Source organism: Geotrypetes seraphini, chromosome 3, assembly GCF_902459505.1.
Source record: "Geotrypetes seraphini chromosome 3, aGeoSer1.1, whole genome shotgun sequence".
In the NCBI taxonomy this organism is placed as follows: domain Eukaryota; kingdom Metazoa; phylum Chordata; class Amphibia; order Gymnophiona; family Dermophiidae; genus Geotrypetes; species Geotrypetes seraphini.
The window spans coordinates 313,859,574-313,883,170 of NC_047086.1; the positions used below are offsets into that span (position 1 = coordinate 313,859,574).

The 23,597-nt window shown below is 42.8% G+C and overlaps 1 protein-coding gene across 1 annotated transcript in view; it reads right to left on the bottom strand.

The window, feature by feature from the left end:
- Positions 1 to 23,597, bottom strand: part of LOC117357657 (synaptosomal-associated protein 25) — a 98,526-nt gene that overhangs the window by 39,312 nt on the left and 35,617 nt on the right. Inside the window, exon 4 of the mRNA XM_033938540.1 lies at positions 3,546 to 3,594. Within this exon, the coding sequence (XP_033794431.1) occupies positions 3,546 to 3,594 (49 nt within the window). The remainder of the gene's footprint in view (positions 1 to 3,545; positions 3,595 to 23,597) is intronic.

The window sequence follows — 23,597 nt, forward strand, 5'->3', positions numbered from 1 at the left end:
TGTCTTGAACTTTTATGTGCTGGGTGATGACTTGTGCTTCCACTGCATTGACTCCATTTTGGACTCAAGATCTCTGTGATAGACCCAAGTCCCATCTCCAGTCACCAAATGATGAAAAATATTCACTTGGTCTTCACAGAGTATCTCCAACTTCTCCTGACAACACTGGAGCCTTGTGGCCTTCTGTTATGGCGTCACAGTATTCTTGGAACCCATCTTGAACTAACTTTGGACATGTACAACTTTTCATGAATTGTTTTCCACACTGTACCTGCCGAGATACTCATTTCTTCAACTATTCAGGAAATCTTAATTCGTCTGTCTGACAAAATTAAATCCTCAACTTTCTTGCACATCTGTGGAATTTGCTTCCACAGGCCATCCAGTGTGGGGATCATCATCAATAGATTCTCTACCCTCACTTAAACTGCTTGCTCCAAAATTTTACTTTGTAGGATGATGGGGCAGACTCACCATAAGCTGCAGTTATACATTCATGAATCTCCTTTTTTGTTTTTTTCCCTTCTTTTGTGAGAAATTTTATCACTGAACGGTGCTCCAAATCTAACAGTTTCTTACTTGATTCACATGAGGACTCTCCTGACATCCTGTCTCTTGGAATGTTAGACTTGCACTGAGCTGCAACTGTGCATGAGTAACTTTGCGATATGTCACAACATGCACAGACTTGTTTTGACATGCTTACTACTTTCTTTCATACTCAGGTAGAACACTCCTCGTACATCATACTAGTTATATACATGAAAAAAAGGATTACTATGTATAGTAATGCATATTTGTTATCGATAGTGGTAACACATTTGCATTCCTGCCAATGGAAACACATCTATCAAACCAGCTGTGGCAATGCCTGATTTTCATTCCATCCCATGAATAAAAATGTCTCTGCAGGCTGACAGTCTATATCCTGTGACCTGAATAGGGTTTTCATACCATACAAGGCAAAGGGGATAACTAGGTCAATGATCACCATTAGTTTAGATGTAAACAGAAGAGGAGTGATTGGTATCTTTCCTGCTAGATGGGTAGATGGGGTGTCAGGTCATGCAGCCTCTTGCTCAGTGGTGACATGATGAAGAGGTTGTAGGGTTGCAGTAGCCCCTTTGTTCACAAGGGAGGAGCAAATTAGACCATAAAGAGCCCTTCATGCAGACAGAGGGGAAAGACCGAGTCACTGTCAAGAAGGTTAGCGTGATGATGCTCTCAGCAAAAGCTAAGTACCTCTCTTGAGATGGTTTGCTTTTTAGGTTAATGCAAATTGTACAGCTCAGTATGATTTCCATTAAGCCATTTTTAAATGAGTGAAGTGTGAGGCATGAATTTATATGTGATGTAACTCATGAATAAAATGTTGAGTGCCACAGACTTTCTTTAATGCAAGCATGTGCCTTACAATTAACAAGAATTAATGCTATTTTAATGCACATTAAACACTGTATCAGGTAGTTAACATGTGTTAATGCATTATCCTACTTTGGCAAAATGGCCCCTTAGTCTTCTTTCTTAGTCACAAAATTCAGACTTGAAAAAAGAGGAGAATTTATTCAAAGAGAGACTGATATATGTCACTCATGTATGTGCAAGTCATTTTAGTAGAGAGGACAACCAGAAGGCATAATAAGGCGAGACTTTTGCACCTCTACAGTAATGAGAATGGCAGTTACTGATCTATCCAGAATAAACATTAGTTTCTCTAATTTATATTATTAACTCAAACATTGATGCCTACACCAATAGACAAACATGTTTCCCTTCAATCTATAACAGGTTGCCTAGGTTTAAGAGCCATTTGCGACTCAAATTTATAGAAATCAGCCATCTACCTAGTGGCGTAGTAAGTGGGGTGGGGAGGTGTTCCGCTCTGGGCACCATCTTGGTGGGGGCGCCGGCACCCATCCTCCTCTCTGCTTCTGCCCTCCAGTCCTTTCCGACCCCCCCCCCTGCCTTGCGCGTGTGTCCTTTCCCTTCCCTCGTAGCTCTTTAATTTTCCCGGCGCGAGCAGTATCACGAACTTGATGGCCGCGTCGGTGTCGGCTCTCTCTGACATCACTTCCAGGTGCCTGCCTGGGATGTGACATCAGAGGTTGAGTCGACATGACGTGGGCAGCAAGTTCGTGATGCTGCTTATGCTGGGAAAATTAAAGAGGTACGGGGAAAGGAAGGGGGTGCGTGCATGGCAGGGGGGTTGGGAAGGAGCAGGGGGGTGAAGAAGAGGGCAGGGAGGGGCACTACCACCCCAGGTGCCACTTACCCTCGCTACGCCATTGAATCCACCCACACATGCACACTTGTGTATGTAAATGGCAGTAGTGCACCTAAACATTGTTCTGTATTTTCATGCTCAAATGGCTTAGCGCATAAACGCAAAGGGGGTGTTTACAGACAGGGGCATGGGCGGGACATAGGTTGATATTGACATCTTAACCTGTAGAATACAGTACATTATGTATATAAATGTTGCATTTTAGAGCTAATATTTATGGTCGCCACAAACCTGGCATAAGTGTTAGTGTCTAAATGTAGGTGTATTGATGCTGACTTATACTAGTAATCTATAATGGCAATTAGACATTTAGGCCCGGATTCTCTAATCAATGCCAAGTTTTTAGGCATTGGTAGGCACCCAAGTTAAGTAATAAAACACCATTTAATCATTATTTTTAACTGAGTTTCAAGATGCCTACCAGTGCCTAAAAAATTGGTGCCAGGATCACGGCTCTGTAGGTGCTAAAGGCAGTCTAATGCCACTGTGGGCATGGATAATGCCAAACATGGTATTAGGCAGAGTTAAGGGAGAGTGTAGCATAGTGCTACAGCCTCAGCACCCTGGGGTTGTGGTTCAAACCCACGCTGCTCCTTGTGACCCTGGGCAAGTCACTTAATCCCCTCATTGCCCCAGGAACATTAGATAGATTATGAGCCCTCCGGGACAGACAGGGAAAAATGCTTGAGTACCTGAATAAACTAATGTAAACAGTTCTGAGCTCTCCTGGGAGAATGTTAAAGAAAATTAAATAAATAATACATAGGCACAATTTACAACAAAGATGCTGGCTTCTATCTTTCCCAGAGGCACAATTCTCTATACAGCACCATCGTGTGATTGACAGGCGATCGGCAGCCACATTTTAGGTGACCGCTAATATCGGCGCCATATAGAGAATCTGGGCCTTAAAGAATAGACAAACCGCCTGCTTAAATTTCTGCATGTATATGGTGACACCCTATTATAGAATTGCCTCTTTTACCCCAAGTAATACTCACATGTCTCTAATATAAATGTGGTTGCTGAATTCCAATAAAAGTCACAGAAAAATTCCTTCTAGTGTAATCCATCATAATTTCATAGACATTCAGTTATTCTGGAAGGCCCCCTTTCCTTTTTTTTTTAAATTTCCCTTCCCACCGACAACAACCAAGTGGGTGCTTACATTGCCACCAAAGAGTAACAAATACATACTGACAACTGACCATCAAAAATTGATTTCAATTTTTTTTTTCTTCCTGAAACAGTCTGAACTTACCTCCTTGCTCATCCAACATAACCAAAGTCTTGATACCAGCATCTTTACTCTAAATCCCAATAACGATTGCAAATATAGAAAAGAGACAAAGAGGAATCAGTGAAGGAACAATCAGTCCCGGGTACAGAAAATGCAGAAGAATATTTAAAAAAACAGGAATGCAACAAGTCTAGTAACCAGCTAGTCTAGTAGAGCTAAATGCGTTTTCAGACGGTTAGACTCAAATGGGCACAATCGCATGAACAGTAGAAATAGTGATAAGGTCACTGCAGATCTGTACACACAACCATCCATAACTCGTTATTTATAACCATCATGTCCTTAATGATTTCTCGTTGACTATTGTATGTTATACAACTAATCCAGGTGAAGAGAAGCCAAATAACCTCTAGGAAGACGACAAGAAAACAAATCCAGTCAGGAGAAACTGAGCAGTGACAATAAAGGAAACAAGTCCCAATATAGCAAACACAATGCTTTACTGAAATACAATTCAGACCCAACTCTGCTACATTTTGGCAAATTGCTGCATCAGGGGCATATTGAATGACCATACCTGCAGTGACTAATGAAATATCATAAGGAGACATCATAATACAACACAGACTCAATCTAAGATATTTGTTTTATTATGTTATTTTAATCAACAACCATAACATATTTCATTTTTAGGATAACACAATAAGTAATATTTCTTTTCTTTTAGGTGTACAAAAGCCAGATTTGTGCCGTGTTTATTCCTTTCAATCAGATTGACCTTTATTTTCTACGTTTCCTCGTGCATATCAATATTTTTTCATGACCAAGTGACTTTTTACTCAAAACACAGTCTACCAATTCATTTTTGAGCTTTACATCTTTTGTTTATATGTATTTGGGTTTAGATTTGTTTAGTTTATTGATTCTCCCCCCCCCCCTCCTTTTATAAAAGCATAGCATGGATTTTAGCGCTGGCCATGGTGGTAACAGCTCCGACACTCATAGAATTCCTATGAGCATCAGGGAGCTGTTACTGCTGCAGCTGACACTAAAAACCACGCTATGCTTTTGTAAAAGGGGTGGTGGTGGGGTTTAATATATTGCCTTTACATTATTTTTTTGTCATCTGTATGGCTTAATGTTATTGCATTTTATTCATGTTTTATGTTTTTTACAATTTTATTATTCATTACAATTTATTTATGTGTTTTTTTTAATTTATTTTTTATTTACTGAAATGTGGCTATACTGGTCCTGTTGTGTTTCAATAAAGTATGTTTGTCATACTGGTGCTTGCTTCCTATATTCTCACTTATCTGGTTTTTTAATGACCAAATTTTTTAAAAGCTTTTTATATATCCCCTCCTTTTTTGCTGGCATGCAGAGGGATAGTGGCAATTGCAAAACCGTACACATTCATCAAAACAATGTGGTCCACAGCTTTACATAAGTAAGAACTAGCAACTACATATGCAATTATGTACATTGTTTTCCTCTTTCCACCCATGTGCCAACCTGTGTATGGCCCTCTTGGAAATATGCGTTATGTAAGTTAAATAGGTATTTGCAGAATAATACTAAGGGTTCCTTTTATCAAGCCGTGCAGGCGGCAGTTTTTAGCCAGCACGGGGGTTAGCGCGTGATGAAAAGTTGCACACATTAACCCCACTAGCATGGCTTGATGAAAGGAGCCCTAAGGCACCCTGCTAGCACTTGTACGAGAATGCGTGCACAACTGCATGAAAGTACTAGATGGGAAGGGGAGATATGGCAGAGACATTTAAATACCTCTGTGGCATAAATGCAGAGGAGATATCTCTCTTTCAATTGAAAGAAAGCTCTGGCGTGAAGGGCACAGGATGACGGTGAAAGGAGACAGATTCATGAGCAACTTCTTCACGGAAAAAGTAGTGAATTTGCAGAATGGCCTTCTGCTGGAGGTGGTGGAGATGAAGACTGTATCTGAATTCAAACAAGCTTGGGGCAAGTACATATGATCTCTAAGGGAGAGGAAGGGAAAACAGATGGCTCTATCTTAGTCCTATCCATTAATTTTCAGCCAAACTACACCTTGCTTAAGTATATATGCCTTATGATAAATCAATAGAAAATTTACTCCACTTGATAGTCTGGAAGCTTTCAGTTTGGATAAAAATAATCTTGGGGTTTTAACAGCCCATAAAAAGTTAGACATAAGCCTTTCCGATATCACTTAAAATGAAGACAAAAATGGTATAGGAAACATATTGAAAAGGTATAGCAATTTTGGAACAATCATCATGACAAATGGACAGGTGTCCATGGGACAACAGCAGTCTTGACTTTATCAATAATATTGGTCATATTAATTATAAAGGAGAGGAGATCCTTATCAAAATAAACACCCAAATGTTCAATAGTTACAAAGATCCAAGTGAAAGGATAATCAGCTATAGTAAATTCATCATTTAAGGGAAATAACTCTGTTTTGTCTCAGTTTACTTTACACCTGAAAGCTAAGAAAACATGTGATGAGACAAATCCAGCAAAGAAGAAGAGGGATTAGAAAGATAAATTATAACATCATCTGCATAAGCAGAAAGCTGATATTCTGAATTTGCAACAAAAATACCATTAATATGAGGATTTTGTCCAATTGCACCTAAAAGGAGTTCAAGAGCTAAATTAAATAACAATGGGGACAAAGGACAACCCTGCCTAGTTCCTCTATACAATATAAAATGATCAGCCAACTCAAAAGTAGCCATAATCCTAGATAAAGGAGCTGTGTAGTGAATATGAACCATATGAATATAAAAAAATTGGAAAACTTTTTGAGCACACAAAAAAGATACTTCCATTCCACCTGGTCAAATACTTTTTCTGCATCAATAGAAACAGCATGATATGGATGATTATTTGACCGGGTGAAATGAAGTAGATGACAAAAAAAGTCTGGTATTGTCTGATCCATACTGACCTTTTAGAAACCCAACTTGATCTTGACGTATAAAGGGCCATATAACTTTAGTTAATCTATTAACTAATAGCTTTGCATAAATCTTGTGGTCTGAATTCAATAATGAAATTGAATGATAGTTCTTAACAAGTTGAGAATCTCTGTCAGGTCTAGGTAACACTGCAAGCTGAGCTTCTAAAAATCTACCTAGTGCAGTTGGATATGTTAAGAGATCAGCAAAGTATAAATGCAATTTTGGAGAAAGAAGGTCTGTGAAAACCTTAAAAAATTCTGCAGGAATTCCATCTGATTCAAGTGCTTTGGAGGAGGCTAGTGATTTTATGGTATCGGCCTATATGGCCTCCAAACTTCCACTCTATGAGCCAAATTGACTGCTTCGCTCGCATGTACCCTCAGGACGCGCCCTCCACCTTGAGAGTGCCCGAAAAAGATCTTACTCACACTACCTACCGCACCTCTGGAACAAACTACCTACCAGCATAGGATCATTAGAAGGCCTACTGAACTTCAGGAAAGCTATAAAAACACACCTCTTCCCCTGATCCTGTGCCAATCTAAATCCTCTGTACCCTCTGGCAAAGGGCTCCAAATGCTTCACTATCTTGAGTCTCACAAACTGATGAGCTCTGTCTTGTGTCTGACTTACCACATTCTATCATACAATGGTTCTACCACACTATGTCATACTGTACACCACTGTCCTCCTATACCATACTATATGCCATATTTACCATACTGTGCATACCACACTGTCTGCCTTACTACAATCTCTCATGCCATGGTTGCCGCACAATGTTTGCTGTTCCATGTCCTCCATGCTATGTTTGTCATGCACGTTTGCCTTACCACTTTGCCAAGTCATATCATACTATATTAACCATGCTTTGTATAACTATTTGCCATGCTGTTTTGCCGAACTGTACTCACCATGCTATGTCTCACCATTTCGTGGTTTTACCATATTATGTTTTACCATGCTGTTAGCTATGTTTTGGCATCTTGCCTAAGTTTACCATGCTACCTGTTACCATACTATGTCTGAGAATGCAGCACCGTGATTGGAACCACAACCTAGACACCCTGAAGTTGTGCTTACAGGCCCACACTGCTCCTTGCGACCCTGGGAGGGTCACCTGCTCCCCCATTGCCCCAGGTACATTAGATAGACTGGGAGCCACCAGGACAGTCAGGGAATTATGTTTGAGTACCTGAATAAATTCATGTAAACCATTATGAGATCCCCTGGGAGAACTGAATAGAAAATTGAATAAATAAATACATACATTCTACCATAATATGCTGATTTAATAAATCTCCAGATGAGGAAGACAACTTTGGTAACACCACAGAGTCCAAAAAAGAAATATGTCCTTTTCTAAAGGAGTAGGTTCAGATGGAGGAGAGTGTGGCACAGTAGTTGGAGCTACAGCCTCAGCACTTTGAGGTTGTGGGTTCAAACCCTCACTGCTTCGGGGGCGCTAGTGAGCACCGCACGATATGGACGCTTGATCCCTGTGCTCCAGCGTGATACGTACTACAGCCTCAAATTCATCAAACCCTACGAAGCAGAACTTAATCTCTGCGCTTGAAATACTGTCATGGCTACTGTTAAAACTGGGAAGCGGCACAATACGGACCCTGTATCACCAGCTAAATCGGCTCCGAAGGTGGATGACGACACGGCCTGCAACATCCTGGAGGAAATGCGCGCCATGCGCTCTCTAATGGTGGATATCAAATCTGAACTCTCAACTTACTGGCCTAAACCAACGAACGGAGACAGCTGAAACCAAAATTAAAATCAACGCCGAAAATATTACTACCTTACAGCGACAAGTAAAAAGAATCGAGCGTCTGGAACTTGATCTTGAGGATGCGAACAATCGCTCGCGTCGGAGTAATTTCCGGATCTTAGGCCTACCGGAGGCACGGGAAGGTCGTGATATGATCAGGTTCCTTGAGACTACGCTCCCCAAATTGTTGGGTCTCGAGTCCTCTCATCCGTTTGAGATCGAGAGGTCTCACAGGGTGCCGGCTCAGCAAAATCTCAACGATAAGTACCCCAGAGCTGTTGTGATCCGGCTACTGCGATACGCACAAGTTCTTGATATTATGCAAAAGGCCAGCTTAAACTCACCAATAAAATTTGAAGGGACACATCTAAATGCTCATGACTCTGATAGATTGTCTATATCATGATGTTTGTACCCGATCTCAGCAAGCAAACGGCTAAAAACCGTAAGCTTCTTCTGGAATATCGCATGAAGCTTAAATCTCTGGGTGCTAAATTTGGGATGTAATATCCTGCGAAGATGAGGGTCACTTACAACAACTGCACTAAGGATTTCAACAGACTCATGGACCTTGCTGACTATCTAGAGAAGCTGTCACCATCTCGTATTGACAACACCTGATAAGTATTTCTTCTTGGGTCTCATTTAAGCATCATACCTTTCTCTTTATTTTTTCAACACTACTTTTACAGTGCTTATTACTATTTGACACTAATCCACATTAGTCATGTTGTTGCTTGATGAATAAAAGGTCTCTTCCTTGCTCACGCTGTGCGCTCTGGGAACGCACCACCGGTGGTCTCACTGACCCGTGATTCACATCATATGTTGTTAACTATGTTCTGGTTTCATGTTGTTATCATTATAGGATGTCAATCAGGATGCATAGCTGTGCTTTTTTGCCATTTGCTTTTTCTGTATATCTTCTTTTTTCCTTCTGTCGTGGCCCTGTTAGCAGTCTCACACCATTCATTGCTATGCCATTAACATGTGTTACTTTTAATGTCAAAGGCCTAAATAATAGTATTAAAAAGAAGAAAATACTGACATACATCATTGAATTGCATTCTGACATTGTATTATTACAAGAGACACATCTAAATGCTTATGACTCTGATAGATTGTCTATATCATGGGCTTTTCCTAGTGTCTCTTCTCCCGCGTTGGATAGAAAAAATGGGGTATTGACTTTTATCAGAAAACGCACGGATATTACTATTGTTTCTCAGTCACATGATAATATGGGCAGATGGGCTTTAGTGATTCTAGATATTGGGGGATATACTATGCTGATAATGAATATTTATGGTCCTAATGTTGATGATTTGAATTTCTATGCCACTGTCGCAGAACAACTGTATAAACTTAAAGATATTCCCTGTATATTAGGTGGTGATTTTAATCTTGTCTGTAATCCTGACACTGATAGACAATCTTCTTGCACTTTTAAAAAATCTAAAATGTGGTTTCAGCTGCAGGAACTGATAGTTCCATCTCACAGACCCCTGGAGATTACTGCATCAGATGGATCGTGAATATACCTTCGTCTCCAATCCGCATAATTCATACTCCCGCATTGATTATTTTTTAGTTACTCAGTCACTCGTGGAACACATATATTCCTCAACTATACCAGGAATAACCATTTTCGATCATGCCCCAGTGCTATTAAACCTGACCAGAATTGGCAGACCTCCTTCTCGTACCCTGTGGAGGTTCAATAATAGTCTACTACAAGATGCTGACTTCAAATCATCTATCAAAAAAGCCATACTTGACTATTTTGACATTAACAAGCCTGAGGACACGAATTGGAGAAATCTTTGGGATGCTTTTAAAACATATATAAGAGGAATTATCATCTCCTTAGCTACCCACAAAAGAAAGAAACTCAATGAAGAGTTACGCTCCCTGGAGCAAGAAATAAAACACTTTGAAACTTTACACAGCAAAAATACTTCTGACATGAACATATTACGCCAGCTGCAGGCAGCCAAATACAAATATAATGTCATTCGTAGTAAATCGGTTTCTGATCAAATCCTTTCACAATCAGCCAACTATTACATGGAGACTAACACCTGTGGTCATTGATTAGCCACTTATCTAAAAGGTAGACGAGACAAAACCAATATCTCTGCTATTAGAGACGGCGACGACAATTTATTGACTGCACCTGCAGATATATTACATCAGTTTCAAATGTACTACCAACATCTTTATATTTCTGATGTGGATCTAGGAGTGGATGTTGATGGATTCCTGAACAACTTACCTCATCCCATCCTGACTGAGACAGAAAACACCACCTTGAACAACTCCATCACCTGCTCAGAGTTAAAATCAGCGCTTGACTCTATGGCGATGGCTAAAGCGCCTGGACCTGATGGATTAACGACAGAATTCTATCAGTCATTTCAGGACTTACTGCTTCCCTGCCTACTGTCCTTCTACACTTACCTCATTGAGTCTGGGGAGATCGGTGGTTCATTTACTGAAGCCACAATAATAGTGCTGCCTAAACCCAATAAGGACAAGATGAAGATACTGAACTATCGACCTCTCTCACTCATTAACATTGATGCATAGATTTTCGCTAAAGTCATTGCGGCAAGACTTCCCAGTATCATCTCGCAAGCACAAAATGGATTTATGACAGGGCGTCTCGCATCTGATAACACTAGACTATTTACACATATCATTGATCACGCCAACAACACTAATACGACCTTAGTGGCCATGGCTTTAGATACAGAGAAGACCACAAATTCCTGTTGGGATGCCCAACTCCTCCTGTCGGAACCCCGGAACCCCCTCCCCCCCAAACTCGTAATCGCCGACAGGAGGATGCCCAACTCCTCCTTCCGGAAAGCCCAACGACCCCCCGCCCCAACTAATCTCCCTCCCCCAACTAACCTTTCAATGTTGGTCAGCTGGACGGGTCTTGCTGCCGTCCAGCCGACGGGTCTGCCTCGTGGAAATGAGACGGCACGCCCCTTCCCGGCCCATCCCCGTTAAATCTAAGGCCTGATTGGCCCAGGCTGTAGAAGCCTGGACCAATCAGGCCTTAGGCATAGCGGGTCCCGCCCATCCCCACTAATCCTAAGGCCTGATTGGCCAAGGTGCCTAGCCTGGGCCAATCAGGCCTTAGATTTAGCGGGGATGGGCCGGGAAGGGGCGTGCCATCTCATTTCCACGAGGCAGACCCGTCGGCTGGACGGCAGCAAGACCCGTCCAGCTGACCAACATTGAAAGGTTAGTTGGGGGAGGGAGATTAGTTGGGGCGGGGGGTCGTTGGGCTTTCCGGCAGGAGGAGTTGGGCATCCTCCAGTCGGCGATTACGAGTTTGGGGGGAGGGGGTTCCGGGGTTCTGACAGGAGGAGTTGGGCATCCTCCTGTTGGCGATTACGAGTTTGGGGGGGGAGGGGGTTCCGGGGTTCCGACAGGAGGAGTTGGGCATCCTCCTGTCGGCGATTACGAGTTTGGGGGGGGAGGGGGTTCCGAGGTTCCGACAGGAGGAGTTGGGCATCCTCCTGTCGGCGATTACGAGTTTGGGGGGGGGGGGGGGGTCTGGGGTTCCGACAGGAGGAGTTGGGCATCCTCCTGTCGGTGATTACGAGTTTGGGGGGGAGGGGGCTCGGGGTTCCAACAGGAGGAGTTAGGCATTCTCCTGTCGGTGATGGGACAGGCGGCCGCAACAACCGCGGCCGCTATACATATTGCAGCAGGGAGATCCCTTGCTGCCATAAGTATAGCGGCCGCGTCTAATTTAACCCGATTCTCTAAAGACGCCGGTTACAGAATCGGCGTTTAGTATAGGACGCCTCTCCCGGGCGGCCTGCCTGGGGAGCATTTTTTTTTTTAAAACGTGCATCCCGATTGGCTGATTAGACAGCTGTAGGACGTCTACAGCTGCCTAAAATCGGGACGCACTTTTGGAGAATCAGGGCCTGTATGTTCCAGCATAAGAATTTGTATACTCAATATATGTATTTTATTTAATGTTCTTATAAAACTAATAAATATATTGGAACACAAACCCACGCTGCTTCTTATGACCCTGGGCAAGTCACTTAATCCTCCACTGCCCCAGGTATATTAGATAGATTGTGAGCCCATCAGGACAAATAGGGAAAGTACTTGAGTACCTGAATGTAAACCACTTAAGCCATAAGTGGTATACTGTATAAATACTTAAGGTAAGTAAGTAAATTTAGATACAGTAGTTCTTGATAATAATCCTTAAATAAACAGAGAATTTTCAAAAGTTAATGAACCAGAGGTTAATGAACCAGAAATGAAGTTATTCTGTACTTAGTGTGCCATCCTTTGAAATACGAGGCTATGTATTTCCTCTTTTGTTAACAGAAGCACAGTATACTGAACTTTGCTTAAAAAGAATAGCGTTATCAGATCAACTAAGAATATTGTTGTACTGGTATTTAAACTGGTGTTATTGAGAGAGATTGCTTATTATAAGCCTCATAAAGCTGAAGTAGTTCAACCCTATACTTCTTCTTTTGATGTGCATAAAACTAATAACTTCACCTCGAAGTCAGGCTTTGTAGGATTCCCAAATGGTTACATAAGGATGGAGTGGTGGTGTACAAGAAAAAGTCTTCAGAGAGAGAACAAATCCTAGTGAAAAATGAGTCTTTCATTAATAAGATTGTATTCAACCTCCAAGATAGCTTCCTTGGCTGAAAAGTTGACCAATTAATGAAACAGGAGACAGCAGTGTGATCTGATACAGTTATATCATGGATTTTAGACGAGTGCAATCAAGGTACAATGTCTTTTATACCCCAAAAAAATAATTGAGTTTAGAGTAGGTATGAAGTGGTGATGAATAAAAAGTAAAGTTCTTTCCAGAAGGATGTAATAGATGCTACACATCAGTCCACCAATATTCTTGCATGAGTGAGGAAAAGGCAGAACAAATTTGAAGCTTTGCAGGACGACAGGTAGAGAGGTTCTATCCAAAAATAGATCCCAAAGGAAAATTAAAATCATGCCCGATCAGAACTTCTGAGAAGCAATGAGAGAAGCCAGAATAGATGAAAAAATGAAGGATCATCTGAGTTTGATGCATAAACATTTAACAACTTTAATGGTTTACCCATATTAGTAGAATCACATTCCAAACCACAGAGATTATAAGCAAAAATAGCAAAACTAAATAAATAAATAATACATAAAATCAATCAATCCATATTACCCATATAAGTGTCTTTAATATAAGTTCATCAACCCCTTTGGTCAGAAACATGAGAAGAACACAGAAAACCAATATTTTTCGGGAAGGGGTAAAACGCGGACCTCACGGGCCTCACCGATCTAAAACCGCACGTCCTTAAAAATCCGAGGTCCGCGCCACTTTTGAGGTCCGTGCCACTTTTAGTCTCTGGCTCTGACAGAGCTCTATGACAATTTCACTCTGACGGATCCTAATGCTTTTCCCTCCCTATTCTAGGATCCGTCAGAGTTCAGAGTCAGAGACTAAAAGTGGCACGGACCTCAAAAGTGGCGCGGATCTCGGATTTTTAAGGACGTGCAGTTTTAGATCCGTGAGGTCCGTAAGGTCCGTGAGGTCCGCGTTTTACCCCTTCCCATATTTTTCTTTATATGAGAACTCCATTCATTTTTCCATAAGATAAAGCAGCAAAGCATTGATCAAAATAATTATAAATGAGCTTTTCTGCCTCCAAATCTAAGATATGAGACTCTTGTATAAAACCTATATACAATCTCAGATGTTTAAGATAGAGGAAAATTGTCTTCCTTTTGACAACGTTATTAATACCTTGCACATTCAGAGACAAAGCCATAAAAATGTTAAATATGAACTATGTGAAAACTGTAATAAGCACAAAAACACAATAAAGAACTGAAAAAAAATTCCACATTATCATTTGTGATAAAAAATATAAACAATAACAGGTAAAATAATAAGCAATATTATGAGTGTATTAAGAATTGGGATCTCTGGCCCCCTTTTTTACAAAGGTGCGCTAGCTGATTTAATGCGCACTAAACCCTAACGTGTCCATTATATTCTATGGACATGTTAGCATTTAGCGACCCTAATATTTAGCGTATGCTAAATCGGCTAGCACGCCTTAGTAAAAGGACCCCTGGGTTCCAAGAGGAGAGCAATAATGTTGTTATTGGCTCATCCAGATCCAAAAAGCTATATATCAGCTAGAAAGAATAGCATGCTTCAGGATTATCAAAAGTTCTGGTGATATTATGGTAAGTTACTTTCAATTTTGCTGGCTAATACCATCCATATTGAGCACCAAATGATTTTAACATGGGTCTCATTTTAAGAAAACTTTTATGAATGCAGGCTGTAGTCTTGGCTAGATCCAGTGTAAACAAAATCTTCATACCCTGAAATAACAGTGACTTCACAGATTTGGCAGACTGAAGTATTTGCAAGGCTTGGTTATACCTAAGTAACTTCATAACAGTGGGCCTCGGTTAAGTGGAACCTTTCACAAGCCTTGAAGGTGCCCTGTGAGCTCTTTCAATTTGTAATGATGGATAAAAATCAATTCCTACAATTTGAGGGATGGTATTTTGCAAAAAAATCTACCAAGTTTCTACCTTCAACATTTTCTGGAATACCAAGTGGATGGACGTTATTACTGTGCATCCGGTAAGACAAATTTGGTAGATCTGATTACAATACATCCTATTTAGCTAAGCATTCCTGCACCCCTAAAGCCTGAGAATCATGGGCCTCCATACACTCCTCCAGCAAATCTAATTGAGCATTACAACGTGAAAACTGCAGCAAAAATTCACAAAGATCAGCTTTAATTTCTGCTGTGACTGAAATATTTTGTTTTAACATATCCTCTAACATTTGTATATCAGCTACTATTGAGTCTTTGGAATCATTGGGAATCGATGAGTCTGGCAGGAGGGCATTTTTTTTCTGGCGTGTTGAATTTCTTCTTAGATCGTTTGGATGATGATTGCACTTTAAAAGCTGTATCTCTTTTAGCCAACTTTTAAGCCATGGTGACAGATCAGGTAAGAAGATATTTTAGCACCAAAACTAAACAAGATACCTGATTAAAACAATACTTAACTTCAAGCCGATAGGAGCAACTCAATTAAGCATTCATCTACAAAATAAGAGGCAGCTACTTTTCTTAATAGAATAGGCTTAAGGTAATAACCATAACGAGTTTCTGTAGTGAGCATCCTGTCACAGAATCACCCTCCATGTGTGTATTTATAAATCAGATGAAAAGTGAAAATGTAGACGTGTCAAATAGATTCTTAGGGTGTTATTGTAGAAGGTATTTGCATAGATAATAGTCTGTTACAAGTAGAAATTGCCTTTTCTAAACTAGACAGCAATCTTTATCATAAAGCATATGGGGACAAACTTTAAGATCCAAAACCCCCACATACCTCAAATACATGTATATAAATGCACAAGAAGGAGGCTTTTCTGAACAAGCTCTGGAGGGGGGGGGGGGGGGAAGGATCTTAAGATGGGGCTGAAGAATATAAATTCATGATTAATTTAAGGAAATATTTCTTTACAGAAAGTGTGGTGGGAGCATGGAACAGCTTTCCAGAAGAAATGGTGGGGTCAAGACAGTATCTGATTTTAAGAATGAACTGGAAAAGTTCAGGTGATCTCTCGAGGAAGAAGAAGGATATCTAAAGAATGACCATTTGATTTGGGTGGGCAGATTAGGCTGTATTGTCTTTTTCAACCATCATGCTCTGTTCCTGTGCCTGGATTATATGCAGATAACCTTATGCACATATAGCTGGTTTGCATATGTTTGATCTAACAGAGGTGTTCCTGAGAGAGGAGTTGGAGCAATCTGAATGACATCTTATGTCCAAATATGTTACGATCAGAGCAAGAGATGTTAAGCGTTAACCCTGGAGGACATTCCAAATATGGTCATTGCAGTATGTGTCCATTAATGATAGAAAAATGGGTATATGAACATTCTATAATACACAAATTTTAAGAATTAAGAACACAAACTACCTGCCTGACAAGAGGAGTTATTTATATTATACAGTATCCCTGTCCTTTAATTTATATAGTCAAAACACAAACAGGGAAATAGAAAAACTTCTTCAATAAAATGAGGAAGTGTTCCGGTTTTTGAAATCTTACAGCTTTATAAGAGATCAAAGCCCACTTTTCCACTTTAAAGAGATTGAAAGTTTTATAATTGGTTTCCTGAAGCAGGATCGAAACGTGGCACGTCGGGACCATAGAATAGAAAGAAATGTCTGTTTGACACTGGGACTCAGAGTGGTCAAGATGGTATAACAGTGGCAGCAGCTATCAGACATTTGCCCTCCAGCTAAGTTTAAACATTTATGCTTTCTTGATTTTGATTATCTGTATGAATGAGAACATTTTCACAAAATATGAAACAACCTAGGTCTTGGAACATATACCAGGAGGAGATGTTTGGATAATAGTAATAATAACAATAACAGCATATTTTAATATATCTTGAAGAAAAAGATGAATTCTTTATATTTAAGAGTTGGATAGAATCTGAAATACAATATTCTATATATATTTTTCATGGAGTTTTTTGACCCATGAAGCATATCTGAGGTCTTTTTTCTACATGTTTTTCCTTCTCTTTTGTTATTGATTTAGCATTTGTGATATCCTTTGTAATCTCATTCGAAAGATATGTATATGGACAAGGGTCTTCTCATAACATTACATTAGCACATTTTTTCTGAATATATGGATATAAGGAAGACAGCAGGTATATCTGGTATGAGATAACATTAACTGAGCTAGTCATTGTAAAGTAAAATTGATGGTTGGTATGATAGGGATGGGGGGGGGGGAGAAAATTTCCATAGGGAGTTGGGATTTACAAGGTTAAGAGGTGGATTGTGATAGGTTAGAAAGTAAGGTAGAGACAAGGAAAGAGCAGTTACTTGATTGGTCAGGTTTTGGCAGGTTGGAACTGAATTTTGTGAGGAGAGAGTAGGTCTGAAGTAGGGTGAAGTAGGGTCTGTCTGAGAAAATTTTTCCCTCCCTCCCTCCCTCCCTTATGTTGTGTTTTGGTTTCATGATTTTGTGTGGGATTGGTAGATATTTTTGGATGTATCAGGTTTGTAGGGTACTGAGTAGGGTGAAGTAGGGTCTGTCTGAGAAAATTTTTCCCTCCCTCCCTCCCTCCCTTATGTTGTGTTTTGGTTTCATGATTTTGTGTGGGATTGGTAGATATTTTTGGATGTATCAGGTTTGTAGGAGTTGTGTTTTGTGTTGCTGGGTTGGGGGCTGGGTGGGGATCACAGCTATAAAAAAAAATGTGACAAAAGTGTCTTGCACAGTTGTGACTTGAACATATGCAGTTAGAAACATAGAAACATAGAAATAGACAGCAGATAAGGGCCACGGCCCATCAAGTCTTCCCACTCCAATGACCCTCCCTATCTATCTTTGCGGATAGATCCCACATGTTTGTCCCATTTGGCCTTAAAATCTGGCACGCTTCTGGCCTCAATAACCTGAAGTGGAAGACTATTCCAGCGATCAACCACCCTTTCGGTGAAGAAGAACTTCCTAGTGTCACCGTGCAGTTTCCCGCCCCTGATTTTCCACTGATGTCCCCTTGTTGCCGCGGGACCCTTGAAAAAGAAGATATCCTCTTCCACTTCGATGCGACCCGTGAGGTACTTGAATGTCTCGATCATATCTCCCCTCTCTCTACGTTCCTCGAGTGAGTAGAGCTGCAACTTCCCTAACCGCTCCTCGTATGGGAGCTCCTTGAGTCCCGAGACCATCCTGGTGGCCATTCTCTGGACCGATTCCAGTCTCAGTACATCCTTGCAGAAATGTGGCTTCCAAAATTGCACACAGTACTCCAGGTGCGGTCTCACCATGGATCTATACAGTGGCATAATGACTTCAGGTTTATGGCTGACGAAACTCCTGCGTATGCAACCTATGATTTGCCTTGCTTTGGATGAAGCTTGCTCAACTTGATTTGCAGACTTCATGTCTTCCCTGACAATCACCCCTAAGTCTCTTTCTGCTTCAGTTTTTGTCAAGATCTCGCCATTTAGGGTGTAAATCTTGCATGGATTTCGGCTTCCCAGGTGCATGACTTTGCATTTTTTGGCATTGAAACTGAGTTGCCAGGACCTAGACCAGTGCTCCAGTAGAAGTAGGTCATGCATCATATCATCTGCCATTGAATTATTGTCTGTTGTGCTCTTGTTCACTACATTGCTTAGCTTGGCATCATCGGCGAATAATGTTATTCTTCCTCGGAGCCCTTCTGTCAAGTCTCTTATGTAGATGTTGAACAAGATCGGGCCCAGGACGGAGCCCTGTGGCACTCCACTTATCACCTCTGACATTTCGGAGGGGGTGCCATTCACCACTACCCTCTGAAGCCTACCTCCAAGCCAGTTCCCAACCCAATTTGTCAATGTGTCGCCCAAACCTAAAGAACTCATCTTGCTTAGCAACCTGCGGTGTGGTACGCTATCAAATGCTTTGCTGAAATCCAGGTAGACGATGTCCAGGGACTCACCAGCATCCAGCTTCCTCGTCACCCAGTCAAAGAAGCTGATCAGGTTGGATTGGCAGGATCTCCCCTTAGTAAATCCATGTTGGCGGGGATCCCGTAGTTTCTCCTCGTCCATGATTCTATCCAATTGGTGTTTGATTAGGGTTTCCATTAGTTTATGTATAGTAATGTAACCTGATTTATCTTCCATTGTTATTATGTCTACACACTCACTCTGTCATTAAGTCTATACCCTCAATCTGTATTCTCCAATGTCATGTACCCTCCTGGAAATGTCCAGCTCTCTTCTTATGTAATCCGCTTTGAACCGCAAGGCACAAGCGGAATAAAAATCACTAATGTAATGTAATGTAATGTAATGTTTACTCACTATCGATGTGAGACTCACTGGTCTGTAATTTGCCATCTCCATCTTGGAGCCTTTCTTGTGGAGTGGGATGACGTTAGCTGTCTTCCAGTCCATCGGGACGTTACCTGTACTAAGGGATAGATTGAAGAGCGCGGATAGCGGTTCCGCTAGGACATCACCCAACTCCCTGAGCACCCTAGGGTGTAGGTTGTCAGGCCCCATTCCCTTGTTGACCTTGATTTTTGACAGCTCGCAATAGACGCTGCTGGGTGTAAACTTGAAATTACTAAACGGGTCAACTGATTTAACCCTTGTCTGTGGCTGAGGGCCGATTCCCGGCGCCTTGCGGGTGAAGACTGAGCAGAAGTATTTATTTAACAGTTGGGCTTTTTCCGAGTCCGTTTCTACATAGTCTCCGTCTGGTTTTCTGAGACGTACTATCCCTCCCGAGTTCTTATTTCTGTCACTGATATACCTGAAGAAAGATTTATCTCCTTTCTGGATGTTCTTTGCTAGAGACTTCTCCATGCGGAATTTGGCCTCCCTAACTGCTGCTTTGACGGCCCTTGACTTGGCCAGATATTTTACTCTAGAGTCCTGTGCCCCTGATTGTTTGTAAGAGATGAATGCTTTTTTCTTCTCTTTGATGATGTCCGAGATCTCCGTAGAGAACCACTGTGGCTTGTTGTTCCTACTCCGTTTGCTTACTGATTTAACATAGCGGGTTGTTGCTTCCTGTATGGTGGCTTTCAGAGTTGACCACATTTTTTCCACGCTGTCGGTGTCTGCTTGGCTTTGTAGCGCCTGGTGAACGAAGTCTCCCATGTCTTGGAAGTTTGTGTCTTTGAATTTGAGAACCTTGGTCATTGAGGTAGATTTCGTGAAACCTTTCCTGAGATTGAACCATATCATATTGTGGTCACTGGAGGCCAAAGTTTCACCCACCGAGACCTCTGTGATACTTTCCCCATTGGTAAGTACTAGGTCCAGTATTGCCTGATCCCTTGTTGGTTCAGATACCAGTTGCCTGAGTCTTGCTCCATTCAAAGAGTTTAATAGCTTCCTGCTGTTGCCGGAAGCAGAGGAAAGTGTGACCCAATCCACATCAGGCATGTTGAAGTCACCTACCAATACTGTGTCACCCCGCAAGGTGATATTCTCTATATCTCCGATTAATTCCTTATCTAGGTCATCTTGATGTCTTGGGGGTCTGTATACTACGCCAAGATACAGGCATTTGTCCTTCCCTCTGGCCAAATTTACCCAAAGGGATTCCCCAGTGTACTGTACATCCGTGATTCTGGTGACCTTAATGTCATCTTTAGAATATAATGCTACATCACCTCCCATTTTACCCTCCCTGTCCCGGCGAAGCAAGTTGTAACCTGGTACGACCATGTCCCACCCGTGGGAGTCTGTGAGCCAGGTCTCAGATATCGCCACTACATCCAGGTCAGCATTCCTCATTTCTGTTTCCAAGTCTAGGATCTTATTTCCCAGACTGTGGGCGTTGACGTACATAGCCCTCCACGTTGTGTGTTTGTTGTATCTCAGTGGGGACGATCCCTCTTTATCAACTAGGACCCCATTAGCATTATTCGCATGTCTCTTACACTCCCTAGCATTATTCGCCTGTCTCTTACACTCCATAGACCCAAAGCTAAAGCTTGAACCTGTCTCGGACTCCCCATGACTATAGTGTGCTCCTATCTCAGACTCGGTAATGTGTGTACCCTGTGGGGGTATTCCCGTTTGGGCTACTCGAGCTCCTTTAGTGCAATTTGCAACGTGTGCACTCTCTCTGGTCCCAGAATTATAATGTGTACTCCCTCTAGACCCAGAATTGCTATGTATCCTCCCCCTAGACCCAAAATTGTAATGTGTCCCAGAAATATAGTATTTACTTAGCTCAGTCTCAAAAGAGTATTGGTAGCTTAGCTCGTCAGGTGGGTTGTTTGTGCCCGTACCCTCCCCCAACTTACCTAGTTTAAAGCCCTGTGTAGTAGGCGGGCTAGACGGTGTCCAAGGACGTTCTTCCCCCTCCTGGTCAGGTGTAACCCGTCTGGTCCCAGCAGTCCTTGCAGTGCCTCTCCGTGGTGTAGGAACCCAAAGTTCATCTCCTTGCACCATCCCTGCAGCTAGTCGTTCGCCCTCCGGACTCGATCCTCTCTGGCACTGCCCTTGCCCCTCACTGGGAGGATCGAGGAGAAGACCACCTGCGCATCCATCCTCTTCAGCTTCTCTCCCAGGGCTCTGAAGTCTTCGGGTATGCTCTCTGGGGTGCACCTGGCAGTGTCGTTGGTTCCGACGTGGATGAGGATCATAGGGAAGTGATCCTGGGGTTTGATGAGTCTGTCCAGGTTATCGGTTACATCCCGGATCCTGGCCCCCGGCAATCAGCAGACCTCTCTTGATTGCAGATCAGGTCTACAAATTGGTCCCTCGGTGCCCCTTAGCAGCGAATCCCCGATGACCACAACTCTGCGCTTTCTAGGGGCGGGCCGACCTGTTGACTCTGGAACTGGAACCGTCTGCTCAACCACTTCTTGTACCTCATTGTCAGGATCCTCCTGTAGCAGCTGGTATCTGTTCTTAAGGGGGATATGTGGTGTCGATGTAGAGCTGCCCTGTATGTGAGAGAGAGAAACAGAATGAGGTTTTCTGCGTTTTCCTGTGGAGGAAGTCACCAGCTGCCAGGAATCAGCGTCTCCAGTGACTTCCTGAATTCCGACGGTTGGATTCAAGTCTGAAGTTCTGGAAGCTTTGGGAGTCTCAAGGATGGTCTTGTCAGGCTCTCGTTCAGCGATCTGAGACAGTTCCTGGATTATTCCGTCGATGAAGGTCTCGTCATCACGGATGCTCCTTAAGCGTTGAATCTCCTCTCTCAGGCTCCTCAGCTCTAGCAGAAGGCTTTCATCTGGCTGTTCAATTGGTTCCGTCTGAGTGGAGACTGAAGACATCTTTGAGGGGATGGCCTCGGTCTGTACAGAGACCTCTGCCCTCTGTCCAGGCTCCCCCTCTGTCTGTATGAAGACCGTAGCCATCCCCTGGGTACTTTCAGCGACTGAGCTGCCTGACTTGACTGAAGCCTTGCTGCCTCTAGTTCTGCCTGCCATATATAAAGGTTTTTTATTATTATTATTTATTTATTTATTTATTTATTTTTTAGATTTTTGTCAGAATGGGGACTGTTAGGAGTTGGTCAGAATGTGTTGAGGTTGTTTGTTCTTGGTCAGAGGGATATAGTAATTGACAGTTAAGGTTGCCTGTTGTGAGCTAGAGAGGACAGACCAATTCAAATATTATTAAATATTAGAGGATAGATGGTAGTGTGTCTGCCTGTTAGAATAGAGGATAGATGGTAGTGTGTCTGCCTGTTAGAATAGAGTGGTTGGTGTGGTCCGCCTATTAAGTGTGCTTGTTGGTTAGGTAGGAGTAGAGAGTTGAAAGTTGAAAGACCTGGAAGAGGGAAAGATTGAAGAAAGGTTGAAGTTGATTGGTAATTTAGCTAGTTGTAGGATTTTAGAGACCAGCTGAAATTGAAAGCCCTTCCTTGATGCCCTTCTTGAGGCCCTTCGCAAAGGCGCTCTCGCTAAGGCGAGCGCCTTTGCCACTCGCCTTCGCCGCGCGCCGAACGGCCGCGAGAGGTTGGCTCGAGCCCTTATATGGGGTGGATCTGCAGTGACGTCGGGGGGGGGGGCGGAGTTATCACCGCGTCCTGTCCGCCTCCTCCTCTGACGATTTCAGCGCTCCTCTCCCCTGCTTAGCCTCCTCCGTCTCCTGTAAGCACCTCCGCTGCTTTTCCTCCCCTTTCTCTGCCTTCTCCGCTTCTCCGTAAGCTCTCCGCCCCTTTCTCCGCTTCCCTGCTCGCTCTCCGCCCCTTCCTCCGCCTCTTGGCAAGCACTCTGCTTCTCTCGCCGCTGATAAGTGCCTCCTTCCTCTCTCTCTAGTTCAGCCTGCCTGCCCGCTCTCACTCCCTGCAAGCACCCTCACGCTGCTACCACGTGCTTGCCTTGCCTGGCTGGCCTAGAGCTGAGGATTCCTTCATTGGCTTGAGCCCTTATATGGGGTGGATCTGCAGTGACGTCGGGGGGGTGGGCGGAGTTACCACCGCGTCCCGTCCGCCTCCTCCTCTGACGATTTCAGCGCTCCTCTCCCCTGCTTAGCCTCCTCCGTCTCCTGTAAGCACCTCCGCTGCTTTTCCTCCCCTTTCTCTGCCTTCTCCGCTTCTCCGTAAGCTCTCCGCTCCCTTTCTCCTCCTCCTCCGCCTCTCCGTGTGCTCTCCGCCCTTTTCTCCGCCTCCCTGCTCGCTCTCCGCCCCTTCCTCTGCCTCTTGGCAAGCACTCTGCTTCTCTCGCCGCTGCTAAGTGCCTCCTTCCTCTCTCTCTAGTTCAGCCTGCCTGCCCGCTCTTACTC